The sequence below is a fragment of the Amphiprion ocellaris genome, chromosome 20 (genome assembly GCF_022539595.1).
Source record: "Amphiprion ocellaris isolate individual 3 ecotype Okinawa chromosome 20, ASM2253959v1, whole genome shotgun sequence".
Taxonomy (NCBI): Eukaryota; Metazoa; Chordata; class Actinopteri; family Pomacentridae; genus Amphiprion; species Amphiprion ocellaris.
In genome coordinates this window covers 7,131,295-7,147,230 of record NC_072785.1, presented here as the reverse complement: position 1 = coordinate 7,147,230, position 15,936 = coordinate 7,131,295, and the positions used below count along the sequence as shown (strand labels likewise).

The 15,936-nt window shown below is 41.5% G+C and overlaps 2 protein-coding genes across 2 annotated transcripts in view; one reads left to right on the top strand and one right to left on the bottom strand.

Annotated features, from left to right (window-relative positions):
• The window catches only part of slc25a21 (solute carrier family 25 member 21), a 114,767-nt gene extending 110,065 nt beyond the window's left edge, over nucleotides 1-4,702 (top strand). Inside the window, exons 10-11 of the mRNA XM_023272620.3 lie at nucleotides 1,758-1,810; nucleotides 2,287-4,702. Of these exons, the coding sequence (XP_023128388.1) occupies nucleotides 1,758-1,810; nucleotides 2,287-2,348 (115 nt within the window). The 3' untranslated portion in view covers nucleotides 2,349-4,702. The remainder of the gene's footprint in view (nucleotides 1-1,757; nucleotides 1,811-2,286) is intronic.
• A 3,108-nt stretch (nucleotides 4,703-7,810) lies between these two features.
• Nucleotides 7,811-15,835, bottom strand: pax9 (paired box 9). Its single transcript, XM_023272368.3, has 4 exons — nucleotides 15,656-15,835; nucleotides 14,410-15,024; nucleotides 12,347-12,486; nucleotides 7,811-8,836 (listed from the first exon to the last, which is right to left on the bottom strand). Exons 1-4 carry the CDS (start codon nucleotides 15,657-15,659, stop codon nucleotides 8,582-8,584), a joined length of 1,014 nt encoding a protein of 337 aa, XP_023128136.1. The 5' UTR covers nucleotides 15,660-15,835; the 3' UTR covers nucleotides 7,811-8,581.
• Between the last annotated feature and the right edge of the window lie 101 nt (nucleotides 15,836-15,936).

Here is a 15,936-nt window from a genome sequence, read left to right as displayed (position 1 = left end):
CACACTTTTGTTTATGAGTCACCTTCTCAACTAGTTGAGCTACCTCTTCCTCATTTTTTGGACAACATACTAAACTATGACTTTTTGGTCACATTTTGGATGACATTAAACTATGACATTTTTTTCACCTTTTGGACAACATACTAAACTATGATGTTTTTGTCATTTTTTGGACAACATACTAAACTATGACGTTTTTGTCATATTTTGGACAACATACTAAACTATGACGTTTTAGTGACATTTTGGACGACATACTAAACTATGATGTTTTTTTCACATTTTTGACGACATACTAAACTGTGATGTTTTTATGAGATTTTGGACAACATACTAAACTATGATGTTTTTGTCATATTTTTGACGACATTAAACTAAGACATTTTAGTGACATTTTTGGCAACATACTAAACTATGACGTTTTAATGATTTGATGACATCCTAAACTATGACGTTTTTTCACATTTTGGACAACATACTAAACCATGATGTTTTGGTCATATCTTGCATGACATACTCAGCTACTCGAGAAGCACTCAGAGAGCGCAGTACTCCGCCAAGGCTGCTCAGTTGACATATCTTTTCCGATGGATGAAATCTTTAATAAAAAATTACCTTGTGCTGAGCACAGGTATGTGTTATACACGTGCACGTTATGTATGGATACTGACTTGTGTGTAAATTACTCTCGTAAAGGTCTGTTGATCAGTTCATCACTTTTGGCAAGCCTTTGTTTTGCTAGTGTTAAAATAACCGTTCCCTCCATGCTTTTATTTTGAAGGCGTGCTTTTAATATTACAGGCTTTTATTTTGTCTCCATTCCAGCGGCACAGGAAGTGTTTATCTAAGACGCGGTTTCTTGACATGTTGAAGACGCTGTCGAAAAGCCCAAAAATTCACGTAAAGATGAAAGAAAACGGTTCCACACTGTTGCTGCCTAGCAAAGGATGTGTCTAAACTTTGAAGCACCTAGCTGGGATGGGGACAAGCTCTTAGTGTTTCCTGAAGAAAAGAGTGAAAGACAGAAAAGTGAATTTGTGTTAAAAATAAGGCTGATGGCTGAAGGGCTTTGTGAACCACCAGGAGCTTCAATATTGTCTGGCTGGGGTTTGCTACATTGCGTGACCTAAATATGTAGCAAGCGGCAGGAATTGGTGGGACTCAGAAACACCCCATAGTTTAATCATTTGTTCCTCGTATGATTTCCAATGAATAAATCACAGTCAATTTGTTGTAGGATCACAATCATGTGATCGTCAGCAGGTAACTGACACAGTGTTCACTTGTTGTCATGGTTACAGCGACGCAGAGCCGGCAGCTATATCTGGCAATGGGAAATCCTTAACAAAGCTGTGGATCCAGACTATAAGCCTCATCACTGTGAAAATTTAATGAGGTGGTCCTTGTGTCATTTCTGACTTCCCCTGAAAATTCCATCCAAAACCGTTAGTCCATTTTTGAGTAATGTTTTACACAGATAGACAGACAGACAGATTCACAGACAAACGTACGCCGATCATCACATTACTCCACCATTCCTTGGCGGAGTAATAAATGCAGTGGAGTAAGAAGTGCTGCTGAAGTGGAAAGTTTCAGATTTTTCTTGAGTAAATGTAATTGGAACTTTACACCACAGTGTATATAAACGGAGCCAACACTCAACTGAAGTCTAAACATCATTTGCATGTTCTGGATTCTGACTTTAGTATTTTGCATTTTGGTTCAAAATACTGATGCGTCACTCATCTTTCCTGCAGGTACTTGGCTTTGTACAAGGGGTTGGTTCCCAAGATAATGAGGCTTGGACCAGGTAACGAAAATAAATTTCTTTATCCTGATATTAAAGCCATCATCATGATCACATTTTCTGTCACAGAAAATAGAAAAATGGTCTGTTTAGTTTGAGTTTTTGACTAAAATCTGTCATCTTTTGAACCCAGATACTCACATGTTATCGAAATACAGTTTTGCATGAGTATTTCCAGTTAAATGAGGCTATTTCCTTCTATTTTTTCTCCAAATTTGTATATTTCATATAATCTATTCCATAACAAATAAACAAAAAGAATGTTTATATAATACTTTCCAATAACTATGTAATATTTGAATGGAAAGTTTGTTAGTAGACAGTGCCTACAAGCTTTTGATGCAAATCTGTAATATATTCTTGTGTTTTCCTCAGAAATCTTCCCTCATGGGATCACATGACATTAGCCAGCAGTTTCTATTGGCTGATTAGCTCACTCTGTGTTTTTCTACAAATTACTGTCTTATATTGTGTTGCAGGTGGAGCAGTGATGCTGTTGGTCTATGAATATGTGTCTGGATGGCTTCAGAGAAACTGGTAAAAGACAGAGAGAGAGAGAGAGAGAGAGAAAAGGAAACCCACATTAGTGCCTTATGAATTGTGCCTCATTGCCAGTATTGTTAACTGACCACATCAAACCAAAATGCAAAATACCAAATCAGCATTACAATATTTCTTAGAATGCAGGGAGGGAGAATGTCATGACTAAGTAATCTTCTCAGGAATTGAGACCAGCTGCGATATGTGAAGAGTGACAAATACATATCTAATAGAAAACAGCTTTCAATAAGTCTTAAAGTCCTCAAAACCCGATTCTCTCAATGAGCTGCTTGCAGCGAAATCCAACATGAACACTATTGTCTTTCAAATTTAAAACAGCTTTGGTTGTCTCACATGAGCTATTTATGGGGGGGGGGTTCTGTGTGGTCCTCTGACTGGTTTGAAGTGGGCAGTGCTCATTTGGAAAAAAGACATTTTATCACATACTTTTATGCATTGATCAGAGTAGAGCAACTTTTAAATCCGGAGATAATGACTTAACTCTTATCTCTATCGAGCCACACACATAATCCTGATGAAGGAGATTCCACCATAATAAATACTTAATGTTACATCAAAATACTTACATTTATGACATAAAATTAATAAAAGTAAATGGAATTTTCAGGAGCAGTAATGAATGAAGTGCAGGGTGTGTTTACATGACAATCACTATGTCTATCTATAGCTATACTTGAAAAAACACTACATGAACATAACTCAGTTTGTCAGTCAGTATTGCTCTGCTGCATCATCCATCAGAACTTCATCTTTGTAGAAGCTGCTAGTAAAATCAGCTACAGCTCACATACTTTCTACAGCTGTGGAGGGATGCACATGTGTCTGTACATATTAGTGATACCGATTAACCATCTGAACCCCAAGCAGTTTCTGGGCAAATTTTTTTTATTTTTTTTGGTTCCTGTTGCGTTTGTACTCACTGTGGCCTTGTTTCTTTCTGCAGTATAAAGTCCTGCACCTCTATGGAAACAGCACAACCGTAGCTAGAAGAAGAGAAAATTAGAAAAGTCTTTCATACAGTGTAACAAAGATATACCATAACTCATAAAAAAAAGCAAAAGTTGATTATCGACTATTTTACATAATTTTACAATATTTTTGGTAAAACCTGTAATCAACTTATGCATTTTTCCAAGTGCCAATACTAGAAAAAATGCGCTGAACATACTATAAATATTCCGTTGTTATTTTAAAAATTTTCCCCCCATACTTGTCTCCTCTCTGCTCTGAGTAAACACAACCTGCAGTTCAGCTGAGCTCAAATGACAACTCAATTGTTCAACTTGTTTTGTGGCACCCATCTAGGCTATTTTCTCCTGACTAGATCCTTGCTTGTGTTGTATCTACTCTCAGATGCACGTCGCTTTGGATAAAAGCATCCGCTAAGTGAAATTATAGAATTTTAGAATTGTACATGACTGTTGATTGCAGCTGAGTTAATATTGCCTTCTCAGTTGTACCAAAAAGTGCAGGATGTTTAGTTTTTTACAGAATACGCTTATTGCAAACAATTTGTTTTTGGCGTATTTTTTAAGCGAGACTTTAAATAAATAGATTTTTATTTTCCCAGAAACTGCATAGCACAGACGAGGAATTCTTAAATGTTTTTTAAAGGTAAAATACCTCTCAATCCTGGGAGCAGGTTTTGGGGGTTCAGAGGCTTAATAGGGTTGACCATTGATTAAATTATGTCAGTTTTACATACTTTTTGTTGACATTATTAAAAAAATGTCCACAGACCTGAAATAGCACATTAAATATAAGTTAACTCTGGAATTAGCAGGGAAATTGGCAAAACAGCCTGTTGAGTTAAGCAAGCGTACATTATAATTCAAGATTAGACAGAATACGGAGATGTTTCCTGATATCAGATGAGCTAAGATATATAAGATAAATCCGGAAACGGCAGCACTGCAGAGCCAAAAAAAATCACACAATTCACTTAATGCAGCATATTTCCTTGCTAATAAATGCACAAATATCGGCATCATATCTAAGCCATATCAGTCGACCAGTAGCTTGTATACATCTTGATTCACGAACTCAGATATAAAACTGTGCTCACACCCATAGTGCCAATTTTTACAGAATATCTCAAGCAAAGCAAACAGCCACAGTAGTGATTTTAGTAGAATTTCCACCAGTGATGTTGTTGATGCTGTTTTTAAATGAATATCTTTGATGTTTCATGAGTTTTATAACCTGACATTTCAAGCTTGTCTTACTAAACATTGTGTTGATTTCACTTGTTTTTAATCTCAGCTTCAAAGCGGAGCAGTTTTGGACGGTTACTTGCATGTATTGGTGGCAAATAAAATGAAGAAAAAAAACCCACCTCACCTTGTTTCTTCACTGTGTGCACGTGCTTGTGTGTGTGTTTTGGGGTGGGTTTAACAGCAGGTTTGTGCTGTCGCATGTTTGTCTTCACTGGGAGCGTTTGAGCTTGGCGTGGATGTAAGAGTATCACCTTCCTTCAGTTTTACCACTTCACCACCCCCACCACCACCACAAACTGAGCGCTTTGTTGTTTGAGAACCTGTCAGCTGAAGAAGAAGAAGTTGCATTATCCAACCCAGTGTCAGCCTTTTTTTCCCCTTCTTCTGTGGTGGGAGGGAGCCGGTGCCAGGACATAGCTTTAGTGCAAGCTAAAATAACAAGCTCAAGAAAATTCAAATGTGGCTGCAGGAATCGGGGGGAGGGAGGTGGAGGCTGCCGCACACATTCTCTCCCTCTGCCAGTCTATCTATTCCTCAAATATGCAAACACACACACACACACACACACACACACACACACACACACACACACACACACACACACACACACACACACACACACCTGTTGCGCAGCCTTGGGCGTAGTGGCTGCTCTGAGAGACTCATCTTAACCTCATCTGGTAGTAGCTTATCCCGAGACACGTTGGCATTTGACAGTCATCTTTAATGTGGGAGTTTCTCTCTGCCAGAATGGAACGGCTCCTGGTTTTTTGTTTGTTTGTTTGTTTGTTTTTCGCCCAGGGGCCCTGCGGTGACAGACTAACAACTGTGGCTTGCAGACTGATGGAATTGTAAAGCGCTTAACCTGTCCTTTTTCTGTAATGGAGCGCCGAGCATGTGCGCTCGCTTCAGACTCGTCAGTTTGTAGCACGTAAAGCTGCACTGCTAGGCAACGGGAGCCACCTCCCTTTTACCTGAATTCCCTGCCGATCATAAATCCTCACACCTCATCTTCATCTGGAACATTTCAATCCGGTGGCTCCACTCCGACAACCCGTGCGTTCTGGGCCTGTCTTTCCAAGTGCAACTTAATGATTAATACATATTAAAATGTCCACAATTTACATGTAGAAACGCAGCGAGCCATGCGCACATACACAAAAACCAGACATGTAGTGATTTTCCAAGCATAGCTGCGAGGTTTTACTCACCTGTCTGCTCGGCCCTGTTGTTTCAAGACATTAAGAAAACACTCTGGCTGTCGTCAGCCCCTTCTTAAAAATGTTCATTGAGCAGAAACGCGTCGCTGCTCCACTCTCTGCTCTGTGTTATACTCTTGCAAATGGCTGTCTTGTTTCTGATTGCATGTGGAGAAGTAAAGATAACCATATGACACTGAAGTCACACTCACCATAATTAATTATAAACACGTGTCTGGCCCTATTTTTAAAACTACGCCTCTGAGACGTCGCTTCCATAAAGCACACTGACATTAAGACTACACGAGCAGGAATTATCAGACTTTCGAGAAGCTCCCCTCCTTGTCTAGAAAACATGACGTTCTTGTTTTGTTTTTTGTTAAAAAAAAAAAACCAAAAAAAAAAAAAAAAACACTGGTGTCAATTAAGACGACCGCATTTTAATTTTATTGTATGAGTCAGACGAGACTAACAAGGCTGTGCGCAGTTCATGTAGCTTAGTTGAAAGGAAAAGTTGTTTGGCCTTGTGTGTAGGCTGAGGTAAAACAACAACAAAAAAAAAAACCAGAGCATGTAACGACTCTTTCATGCCACTCAGAGAGTTAACTATCATTTGGCGTTCCGTGATGGATGGTGGATGGTAAAGTGGTGGCCGTGAGGGCTGCCTGCTACAGAGCCTGTATGATCATCACGTCGCCTGTGATGTGGTTCACGTACGGTCAAAGAAACACTACGATCCCTGAGCAACGGTCCGTGACCACTGGATGCGGGGAAGAGCGCTTTCCAAGTCAAATCAGCTCCTGCACGGGGAGGACTGTTGACACTGTTGCACGGAGGGACTGTTTATGCTGCAACACGGGCAGGGTTGAACGCTAAAGCCGGCAGGTAAAATGCTGCGCAGAAAGAGCAGATGAGCAGCTCTATCAAGTTATCAATCTGCGCGTCCCAGTCAGTTTTGTGTAAGTGTCTAGTTTCCACTGCAGGGCTAGACGGGGCTTGCCAGACTCACGCATAATTTATTATTACACTAGACTCCCCCCCCCCCCCCCCCCCCCCCCCCCACCCCCCCCCCGAAAACTTTTAGAAAGTATTTTTTGCATCATTTTGCAAACATGTCATTTGTCAGCTGGCCTGTGCGCTTTCCTTTTGTAATGAACACGTTGAGTTCGCCCCGACAAGCCCGGTTTGGCCCTTTTTGTGGCTGCTGAAGGTTCGTGTTTGGGTCACATGTCTGATGACCTTGGAGACCGCAGGCCAATGAGCCTATTTGCGGCTCCCTGAATGCACACGGACTCCACCTCAGCCACAGGAGTCCTAGACGCACACATCTCCGATTTTTCATGCAACGGCGGTGTTCTAATTTATTGTTTCTTCCACCAAACTCGACAGAGAAATTCTTTACGAAAGTAGAAAATTACAACAAAAAAACAAAGCACAAAAATGCACGACCTCATTTAAAAATAAGAAGTCAGCTGTTTCTATAAATTCAAAAGTAAAAATCCAACTTCACTATATTTACTTCTGGTGTAAAATACATCATTAAATTCTTGCACAAATTGTATCACTACTTTTTTGTTCTGCAAATTATCAGTAAAAAACAGACTTACTTTAAACTATATGTTCCTTTGTCGCTCTGCTAATGCACAGGTATAATTTTTTATGAACACAAAAAGAGTCACATTAAATGTAATGAGGTGAGAAGATTGTACCGATCTGTGCTGCTTTAATGGCCGAAAGATTTCTTAAAAGAATGGCTTTATGTGGTGACAATCACTGTGTGCGCTCAAAGCATTTCTGATGAACTTTCTTAGTGAGCCGTGACACCTGGTAATAGAAAATACAGGCCCTGCACAGGCGCTCACGCTTTTCTCTTTTTTTCCTTTCATGAAAATCAGTTTCCTGCTCATGTAAAACAGGCCGCAATACCTTGAATTTAGCACAGCTGGCAGAAAAGAGAGATGGAAGTTGGGGATTATTTTTTAGCGGTGAAGGTGCAGGATTTCCCCCAAAACAACCAGCAAACTCCATGAAGACCAATAACAATTTAATAAGATACATTCAATTTCATTGTGCAACATTTGTCAATTGTTAATGCTCTAGACTCCAACATAAGACCAATGCCAATTTTGTCTAAATGTGCGTGGAGATTTCCATGCTTTCTGTTAGGCTAATTGCACTTCATTCAACATACCTTAATCTAATAAATAAACTTCCCCTCTTGGAGCTCTTGCACAGGCTACATTTTCAGAGAAGTGGGAAAAAACAAAATGCTCCATAAGTTTTATCAAATCATAAACAACAACAACAACAACAAAAAGCATACAAACATTTTAAAAAACAAATCGCAATTAATAAGCACCCTGAAACACTAATGCAAAGTTTTTTCCCCCCTTTTGTTTTGATTGCGTATTCATGAAGTTATACATTACCCCGTTTTGCCCACAGACATTTGCAGAAGTGTGCAGTAAAGAATCTGAGAAGGACTATGTTGATGGATGGATGGAGGCGCAGTCATGCATCAGTCCTTCAGAACACCTGTCCTGCCAGTTCTTTTAGACAACACGTTTGTTGTAAAAAAAAAAAGAAAAGAAAAGAAAAAAGAAAAAAAAGAAGCGTTTATTCCTGGTGTGTCTTTTAGTCTGAGTGTGTTTAGCTGGAAGGGAGAAGGGGGGAGGAAGGCAAATATGGGTCCATGTGGGGCCGAGTCCTTCATCGAAAAGGTGGTGAGACGAAAGCCACGAGTCTCCTGTCCTCTCCCCACCTCCCCCCGTTCCTCTCCCCCCCATCAGTCCATGACTTCACAGCGCTGAGGCGGCCACCGGGTGGATGGCGTCACGGTTGGCCGTCATGCTCTTGAAGGCCAGCGGGGCGACGATGTCACAGCTGTGGGGAGATAGAGCACTGCCACTGGCCGGCTGCCATGTGGGTCCGGTCACATAGGCCGACGTGGTGGCGCTGTACCCCATGTAGGGTGACACTTGGGTGGGAGGGTGGTAGGGAGGGATGCTGGGCGCTGTGACATAGCTGTTCACTGTGGGCAATCCACTCGGCGTCTGGAGGGGAGAAAAAGGAGAGGAAAAGAGTCAGAAAGGTGAACATCTGCATTGTAGGTCAGAAAGGTCACTCATGGTTTGCCATTTTCACCCAATATCTTCTCAAATAGTGAGACAATTTCATCTTTTTTTTCTTTGCGGCTGTTTACTAAAGTGGAACCATTCCAGGTAAACAGGCAGCTGCTGTAATGGGGGGGAAAGTAAGGTCTGCTGTAGAGAAGAAACCGAAAGTGATGTTGCCTGAATTCCAAACAGCACAGACTCCAGTTTTAAACTTCAATAGCCACCACATAAAAAACCTATTTTCCCCAATTCCGATGAAAGTACGAATGATCAATTATGCGCTCTCATGCCCCTGGAACATATTAAACAAGTATAAAAACCATACAAGCATGATTGCCCGTCGCTATATGGGCCTTGTTTTCTACCCCGAGAGTGGACGGGCGGGCGCTGATACACCAGGCCAGACATGGCAGACAGGCTGGTCGGGGGCGCCACAAAACAGATGTCATGATAGATTGAGAGTGAAAAGGCAGGAAGAGGGGAAATATGATAGAGAACGAGGCAAAGCGGAGGGGTTTTCGGAGCATGAATGGGCTTTGCTTCTCTGGCACCGCGACAGGACTTAACTTGTGGAATTCACCAAAGCATTTCAGCAGGGAGGCAGAATTTCTGTTCCTGGGTGGTCCGAGACTACTGAGAATTATTTCTACAATTGGGATCTTTTTGACTTTGCTCCATATGGACTTACTCGGCTGAGAGGGTCTTTAAAATAGAGATGGGGAAAATATCCTTCAAAAACTGACATTTGTGGTGATTCTGAAGCATAACCGTGGAGCAAAGAGCTGTTTTTGTGCCTGTCCACACGGGCCTGTGGGTGTCTGGGCGGGTGTTTGTGGGTGTCTGGGCGGGTGTTTGTGGGTGTCTGACGGGTGTTTGTGGGTGTTTGTGTCTTCACTTTACACAAAGGTACTGATGCATATATTTCATTATATAGACCAAAAGTGTTTTTTTTAACCTATTGGTGCAATTAAACATTTTCCCCAAAAGATTATCACAACTTAGTAAAACATGCAGCACACACAGCTACACACTCTCTCTCACACACACACACACACACAATGCATATGCAAAATAATAATAATAAAAAAAACAGCCTTTAAATTAAATGCAATAGAAGAACACCAAATAACCACAGAGGTGAATAAACACCTGTCTGACACAAAGTCATCTAAATGAAAAATTTTACGCACAAAGGCTGTATTTATGGCACAGCTCCCGGATCAGATTGCAGTATTTGTTAGGTGTACCTGTTATTTTGTCCATCTAATAACACACACTCAATAAAATACCCTATATTTAAATCTTAGGATAATAATAAGGAAGTGATGATGATTAAATATTTACAAGTTTATATAAATAAAACAGATTGGCTGTTGCATTTTAAAATGGCCTAACAGAGAATATGTTACATGTTGTCAATCAGATGGTGGTAGAAATAATAATTTTTGACAGTGTTTTGATCTCCTTTTGATTTATTAAACACAAGCAAAGCCAGAACTGAATGAATGATTAATGAACAAAAGTCAGACATTTTTAAAAAATTATTTAACTCTGTTTATATTTCAAATACATCATTAAAACGTTAAGAATCTGTTCATTTACACAGAATAAAGAATTAATTTAAAAAATCTCTGTAGCTCTATTTTCAGTAACGAAAAGAGTATTGTGGTGATTTTTTGGAGTAGTTTTTTGAGGCATTATCGGATTGAGCTCGGAGTCGCCACACAGACTATATTTAACCTTAAATCTATTTTAGTGATGCTCGTCTTCTTCCAGAGGAAAGAGTCCCATGGGTGCATCTGCCCGCTCTGCCCTCTGAGAAGCGCCTATAGGCCACATGTTTCTAACCGCAGCCTCTGGCCTCACTGGGAAATAGGAGTCTGTGATTTAGGCCTGCTGATATTTGACAAAAATAAAAAAAGTTTTCAGCGTTTCTCTTCACACAGCGAGACCTTTAGGAAAATATCATCTCAGGCTACTGGAAGGTCTCGCTTTGAAATTGGAAACTTGGGTCTCTTTCAGCCTCCATGTTTGAACATGACATCGCTTTCTGTCCCAGTTTGTGTGTCTGTCTCACAAACACTCCAGTGTATTTAACATTAAGGGCTGCAGCCTGAGAGTGACAAAGGCTCAGTTACTCCTGCGCTCTTTCACTGCAGCTCGCTTCGCAATTCTTTGTTTTTCATGCAGTTAAACTCTGTAATTTATAGAGTTGTTATTTTCTGGCTTTAATGGCTCGCCCTCGGTGTTCTTTTCTCTCTTTTTTGTCCACTCCTGATCTCCACAGCATCGCTTCTGTTTTCTGCGTAATGAGCACGAAAAACTCTCCATTCTGTGATAAAGTGGCAAGATAAATACTGCGCATTTTCCGGCAAAACTTGCGAAAAATTACGCACGCATCGCTGGCATCGTGACCTTTCGTTTGTTACCTGCGCTGGAAAACCCCAAAAAAGCGTACAGGCCTTTTGTATGAAGCGCAAATATAAATTTTTGGACAAAAGAGAAGAAGTAAACCTGAATAAAAATGAAATGAGCCATATTAAGTTACAGTCTGCACTTAATTCTGGAATTATAATAAATTTATAAACAGAATTTTGAGGACATAACATTTTAACAATTTTAATTACCATAACAGTAGATGTATGTGTGTGTGTGTGTGTGTGTGTGTGTGTGTGTGTGTGTGTGTGTGTGTGTGTGTGTGTGTGTGTGTGTGTGTGTGTTAATTAATAATTTTAATTGTTATACTTTGGATTTTTTCAAGGCTATTTCTTGACTTTAACTTTAATGAATAGCCCGACAGTTGCGGCCTGCACGTCTGTTGTTTTAGACCAAAAAAGGTCTCCTCCTTAAATCATTTTCTCGTATAAAACAGAGTAAAACAAACAAATGACGCCATGGCGGTTGTTCCTTTTTCACTTGACTCAGACCTCGACTGAAGCCAAGCCATTAAAACACTGTATGACAGAATCATTAACCAAGAAACCGAAAACAGACTATTGATTACTGGCGCTTATTTTTGCTTCCAACTAGTGTCTGAGTGTCCAGCGCGTCATGATTAATTCAAAAATATTCAATAAACTAGTAACAATAGGCTGTACAACACTGTTTGATCTAGTAATTGATACATAATTGAAGCTGTAATTCTGCATAAAAGCACTGACTAGGCAAGCAGCACCTAAAGCAAGTGTCCACTGTAAATAAAAAATAATAGTAATAATAAAAATGCACTATTACTTGCTTTCCAACAGAAGGAGCGCATTAATGCTGTGTAAGAGGAAATTTCCAGGCCACATAATTATTTAAAAATATATAACTCAAGACTGTAATAAAAGTAATAGCCTGATTGTGAGAGGTCTGGATAGACTGTTTTTACTCTTCTTGCATTTGAGGCTCCAATAATTTAATAATAAAAATAATGATAATATGAGAGGTGTCCACGTTTGTTACCTGTGTGTATTTTGCTTCAGGTTCTAAATGCGGTTTATCCATGCCATTGACTAGTGGAGAGCTTGCTGCTGGGAAATTAGTCCTGTTTATAGCGCTCCATTCTTCTAGTTTGGCGCTGGAAAAGGATGGACTGTCACTAACTGGGGGGGCAAAAGAGAAAAGAGAGAGAGAGAAGAGAAGAGAGGGGAGTCAGGAAGAGGTTTTTAAGATTAGGGGGTTTAAAAAAAAAAAAAAAAGACCGGCCAGGCCGCTGTTACTCATGCATCCATCAGCCGCAGGTTAGCAGCCAGGTTGCATAAGACAATAAACCCTGTGACATTTTGCACTGAAGCACGGTTATTTTGCCATTTTACGCACGAACTGCATACAAGTCAGTGGGCCTTCGTGTGCGTAAAAATGTTTGTTTCTGCTCTCGATTTACTAAACAAAAAATATGACACAAAATCCAATTCTCCAGCTGTCTGCAAGTGAGATTCTACCTTCTTTAATTTAACCTTTAGATATTTTCTCTAGCTTCAGTAATTTTCTTCAAGCATCAGCCTTTAAATTTGACCAGTATTCGCCTTTTTCTGTCAAGGATTAGGAGTGAGAAAGTGAAATTTTCTGTCATATTTTTCCACTCGCCGTAAACTAAATGTGTTTAGACTGGATGAAACTAAATGTTTTGGTTCCTCCTGAGGATCAGATGAAGATTGAGGCCCAGTTGAAGATTAAGTAAGAAGACTTTCTCTCTGGTATAGGTGAGGGACATTTTAACCCACCAAACCGTCCTGGGACAAATTAGATTTACTTTCATCGTCTCAGGCTTTTGTGCGTAATGGATAATAAATTATACCGAGTTCTCAAATGTTTACAATAGGAAAAGCAAACCCACCAATGCCATAACTCGATGAGGGGACTCAAACAAAAAAAAGCCTGTTGCGCTGTACACGTTGAGATTGTATTTTATGATGGATTGAATTCACCCGCAGCAGTCGCGCATGCAGAGTGCTTGCCTCGGTGCGCATCAAAATAAATATTACCTCAGATAAAAATCACTTATGATATTAAACGTGCATGTTTCTTTGATTACCTGCCATTTCCAATTTCACTTTTTTAATTGTAATTTTAAAGGTGACTAGAAATCGGCTCTCACTTCACCAAATGTACCTTAAGGTTTAAAAAAAAAACTGCCACAAACATCTGCAAATAATTTCGAAATGCATGAATTGTTTAGAAAAGCAGCCTCTCCAAACACATTCCTCCCCTCTGTGTGATTTTCTCGTGGATATCTGCCTCACATTTGTTTTGTTTAGATTGCCCGAGTTCAAGTTTTTGCGCATGGCGGCGGTGGAAGTGGAGAGGAGCCGGGGCGTGTTTCTGCATGGCAGCCCCCCTCTTTTTTTTTTTTTTTTTTTTGGGATCCTGGATCCTGCTATGTGGACAGGCAGCACTTCCCCTCCTGCCACTGGGAAAACAAGCTCTCAAAAAACAAAAAAAAATCCCTCTCACACCACCGAGACGACCATTAACACTGATTTATGCCGGATCCTGTTTCACTGTTTCCAAAACAGCGGTTATCTGGGCCTTTACCTGTATGTTGGCGCGACAAACTCAACAAAAGCAGCAGAAAACGCATCTACATGTGAGCGTCGAGGCCTGAAAAACGTGCTGAATGCGCACAAAAAAAATGCCGTGGCAAACTCTCAACACACCTCATTCTGATGCACTTCATCTCTGCGCCCTTTCCCTTCTAATACTCCACATCCGCCTCCTTAATTATTACCCAAGCTGGACCATCTGTTTCTAGACTAACCTGCCTCTCCTTCAAATCAATATCAGGCGGCAGGTCAAACGGCATTTGAGCTCTCTCTCCCCATAGAGGCCTAGGAGTTTATAACGTTCCAATAGTTGCTTTTGGAGGCCTATAAAAACAATTAGACTAACTTGAAGGAGAAAAATATGCCCATTTTCTCTCTCAACACACACGCACATTCGCACTCTTGCACGCAAAACCCCTTCAAAAGTTGGATAAATGCAGAGCAATAAACAAATGTAACCGCCCTCCTTGCAGCCATGCTTACTTTGTTGCTCTGTAATAGACCGTATCCCCAGAATATCTGTTACAGAGTGTGAAGAGGGCCATATCCTGTGCATGGCCATGTGTCCGGGAAGGGTGGGCATGCCAGGGGGAGTGGGCACTTTGGAGGTCGGGTATGAGTACAAGTGGTTGTAGGGTAACGTCGGTTGTGGCGGTGGATGAGGCGCCTGCTTGCCCGACTCGTACTGACTCTGCTGGGACAGATTCCCGATCTTGTTGCGCAGGATCCGACTGATGGAGCTGACGGAGGGCAGGTTGAACTTGTCGCAAACCCCGTCGGCGAGTAGCCTGTCCCGGATCTCCCAGGCAAAAATCCCCGGGTCCCTCTGCTTGTATGTCCGTATGTGTTTGACCACGGTGGGTGTGGTGACCCGCGGCTTGCTGCCTCCGATGGCCCCCGGGAGGATGGAGCCGGTCTCGTTGTAGCGGGCCAGGATCTTGCTGACGCAGCCGTGGGAGACGCGCAGCTGCCGGCTAATGTCACAGGGTCGAATCCCGAGCTGCGCCAGCTCCACTATCCTGAGCCGGATGGCGTTGGGGAGCGGCCTGCCGTTCACGAAAACACCACCGAGTTGGTTCACCTCACCGAAGGCAGGCTCTGGTGGCGAAAACAAACACACAAAAAGGGCACAACAATGAGACAGCGGTTAGGTAACCAAGACAAGGCCCAGCGCGCACCGTCAGTGACCCGGGTTAAAACGTTTATATATGAGGCCTCATATCCTTAATAATAAATACAACAACCACAAACAGCAGCTGTATTAACAGTCTAACTGTGTTGCAATCCATTATTCCACTTTTCTGATTCATACGTACAACATGTAACCAAACCTCTTCATTGCGAATTTTAAAAATTACGCACGTCTTTTTACGCTTTAATAATTTCCATCAAACTGCTCAGTGGAAATGAGCAGCTTCAAGTTTTATGTGTTGTTTGGGTGAAAAACACACACTAATAGCTGACTGATAGCTGTCGTTACACGCAGACTAAACTTCACACGGATGTGCAGCCGCTGGTGCCAAAACTCGTGCGTAATTGACACATAGTAATTCAGCGTCCTGGTTTCTTCCTGGATTAACGGCTAAACAGAGCAGTCAAAACGTCGCACACGGATAATATCTGGCTAAATTCCCAGCCCAACTACCAGCACGTTACACTACGGCACGGTTGGACCGTTCGCTGCATCCCTGTCAGGAGAAAGAAAAAAGCGATCCAACATTGAACTCACCCATCGTGTTAAAGCCGCAAATGAAGAATACGGTGTCCGGTTTGTGCCTCCTGCGTGGATCCTGCTCCGCGTCCAGCGTGTCCACCGTCCCCACAATCGCGTCCAAGAAAATCTTCTTGTGCGATAAGGAACAAGAGGGACAAAATTCTCGATCTGTTTCCTGACGGCGCCGGAGACAGGCTTACATTTCAATCTGTTGAAATCGGGAGGCCGGGCTTCCACAGCGTTTCCCCCGCTGATTGGCCAACTTCTCCCATCTAGTTTCTAGATCGCACAGAGCT

Excerpts from the sequence above, each read along its gene's own strand:
- pax9 (XM_023272368.3), bottom strand. Across the intron at positions 12,487-14,409 it reads GTCTATTACAGAGCAACAAA|TTAGTGACAGTCCATCCTTT; the intron begins GTAAGCATGGCT and ends TTGCCCCCCCAG. Across the intron at positions 8,837-12,346 it reads CTGAAGCAAAATACACACAG|ACGCCGAGTGGATTGCCCAC; the intron begins GTAACAAACGTG and ends TCTCCCCTCCAG.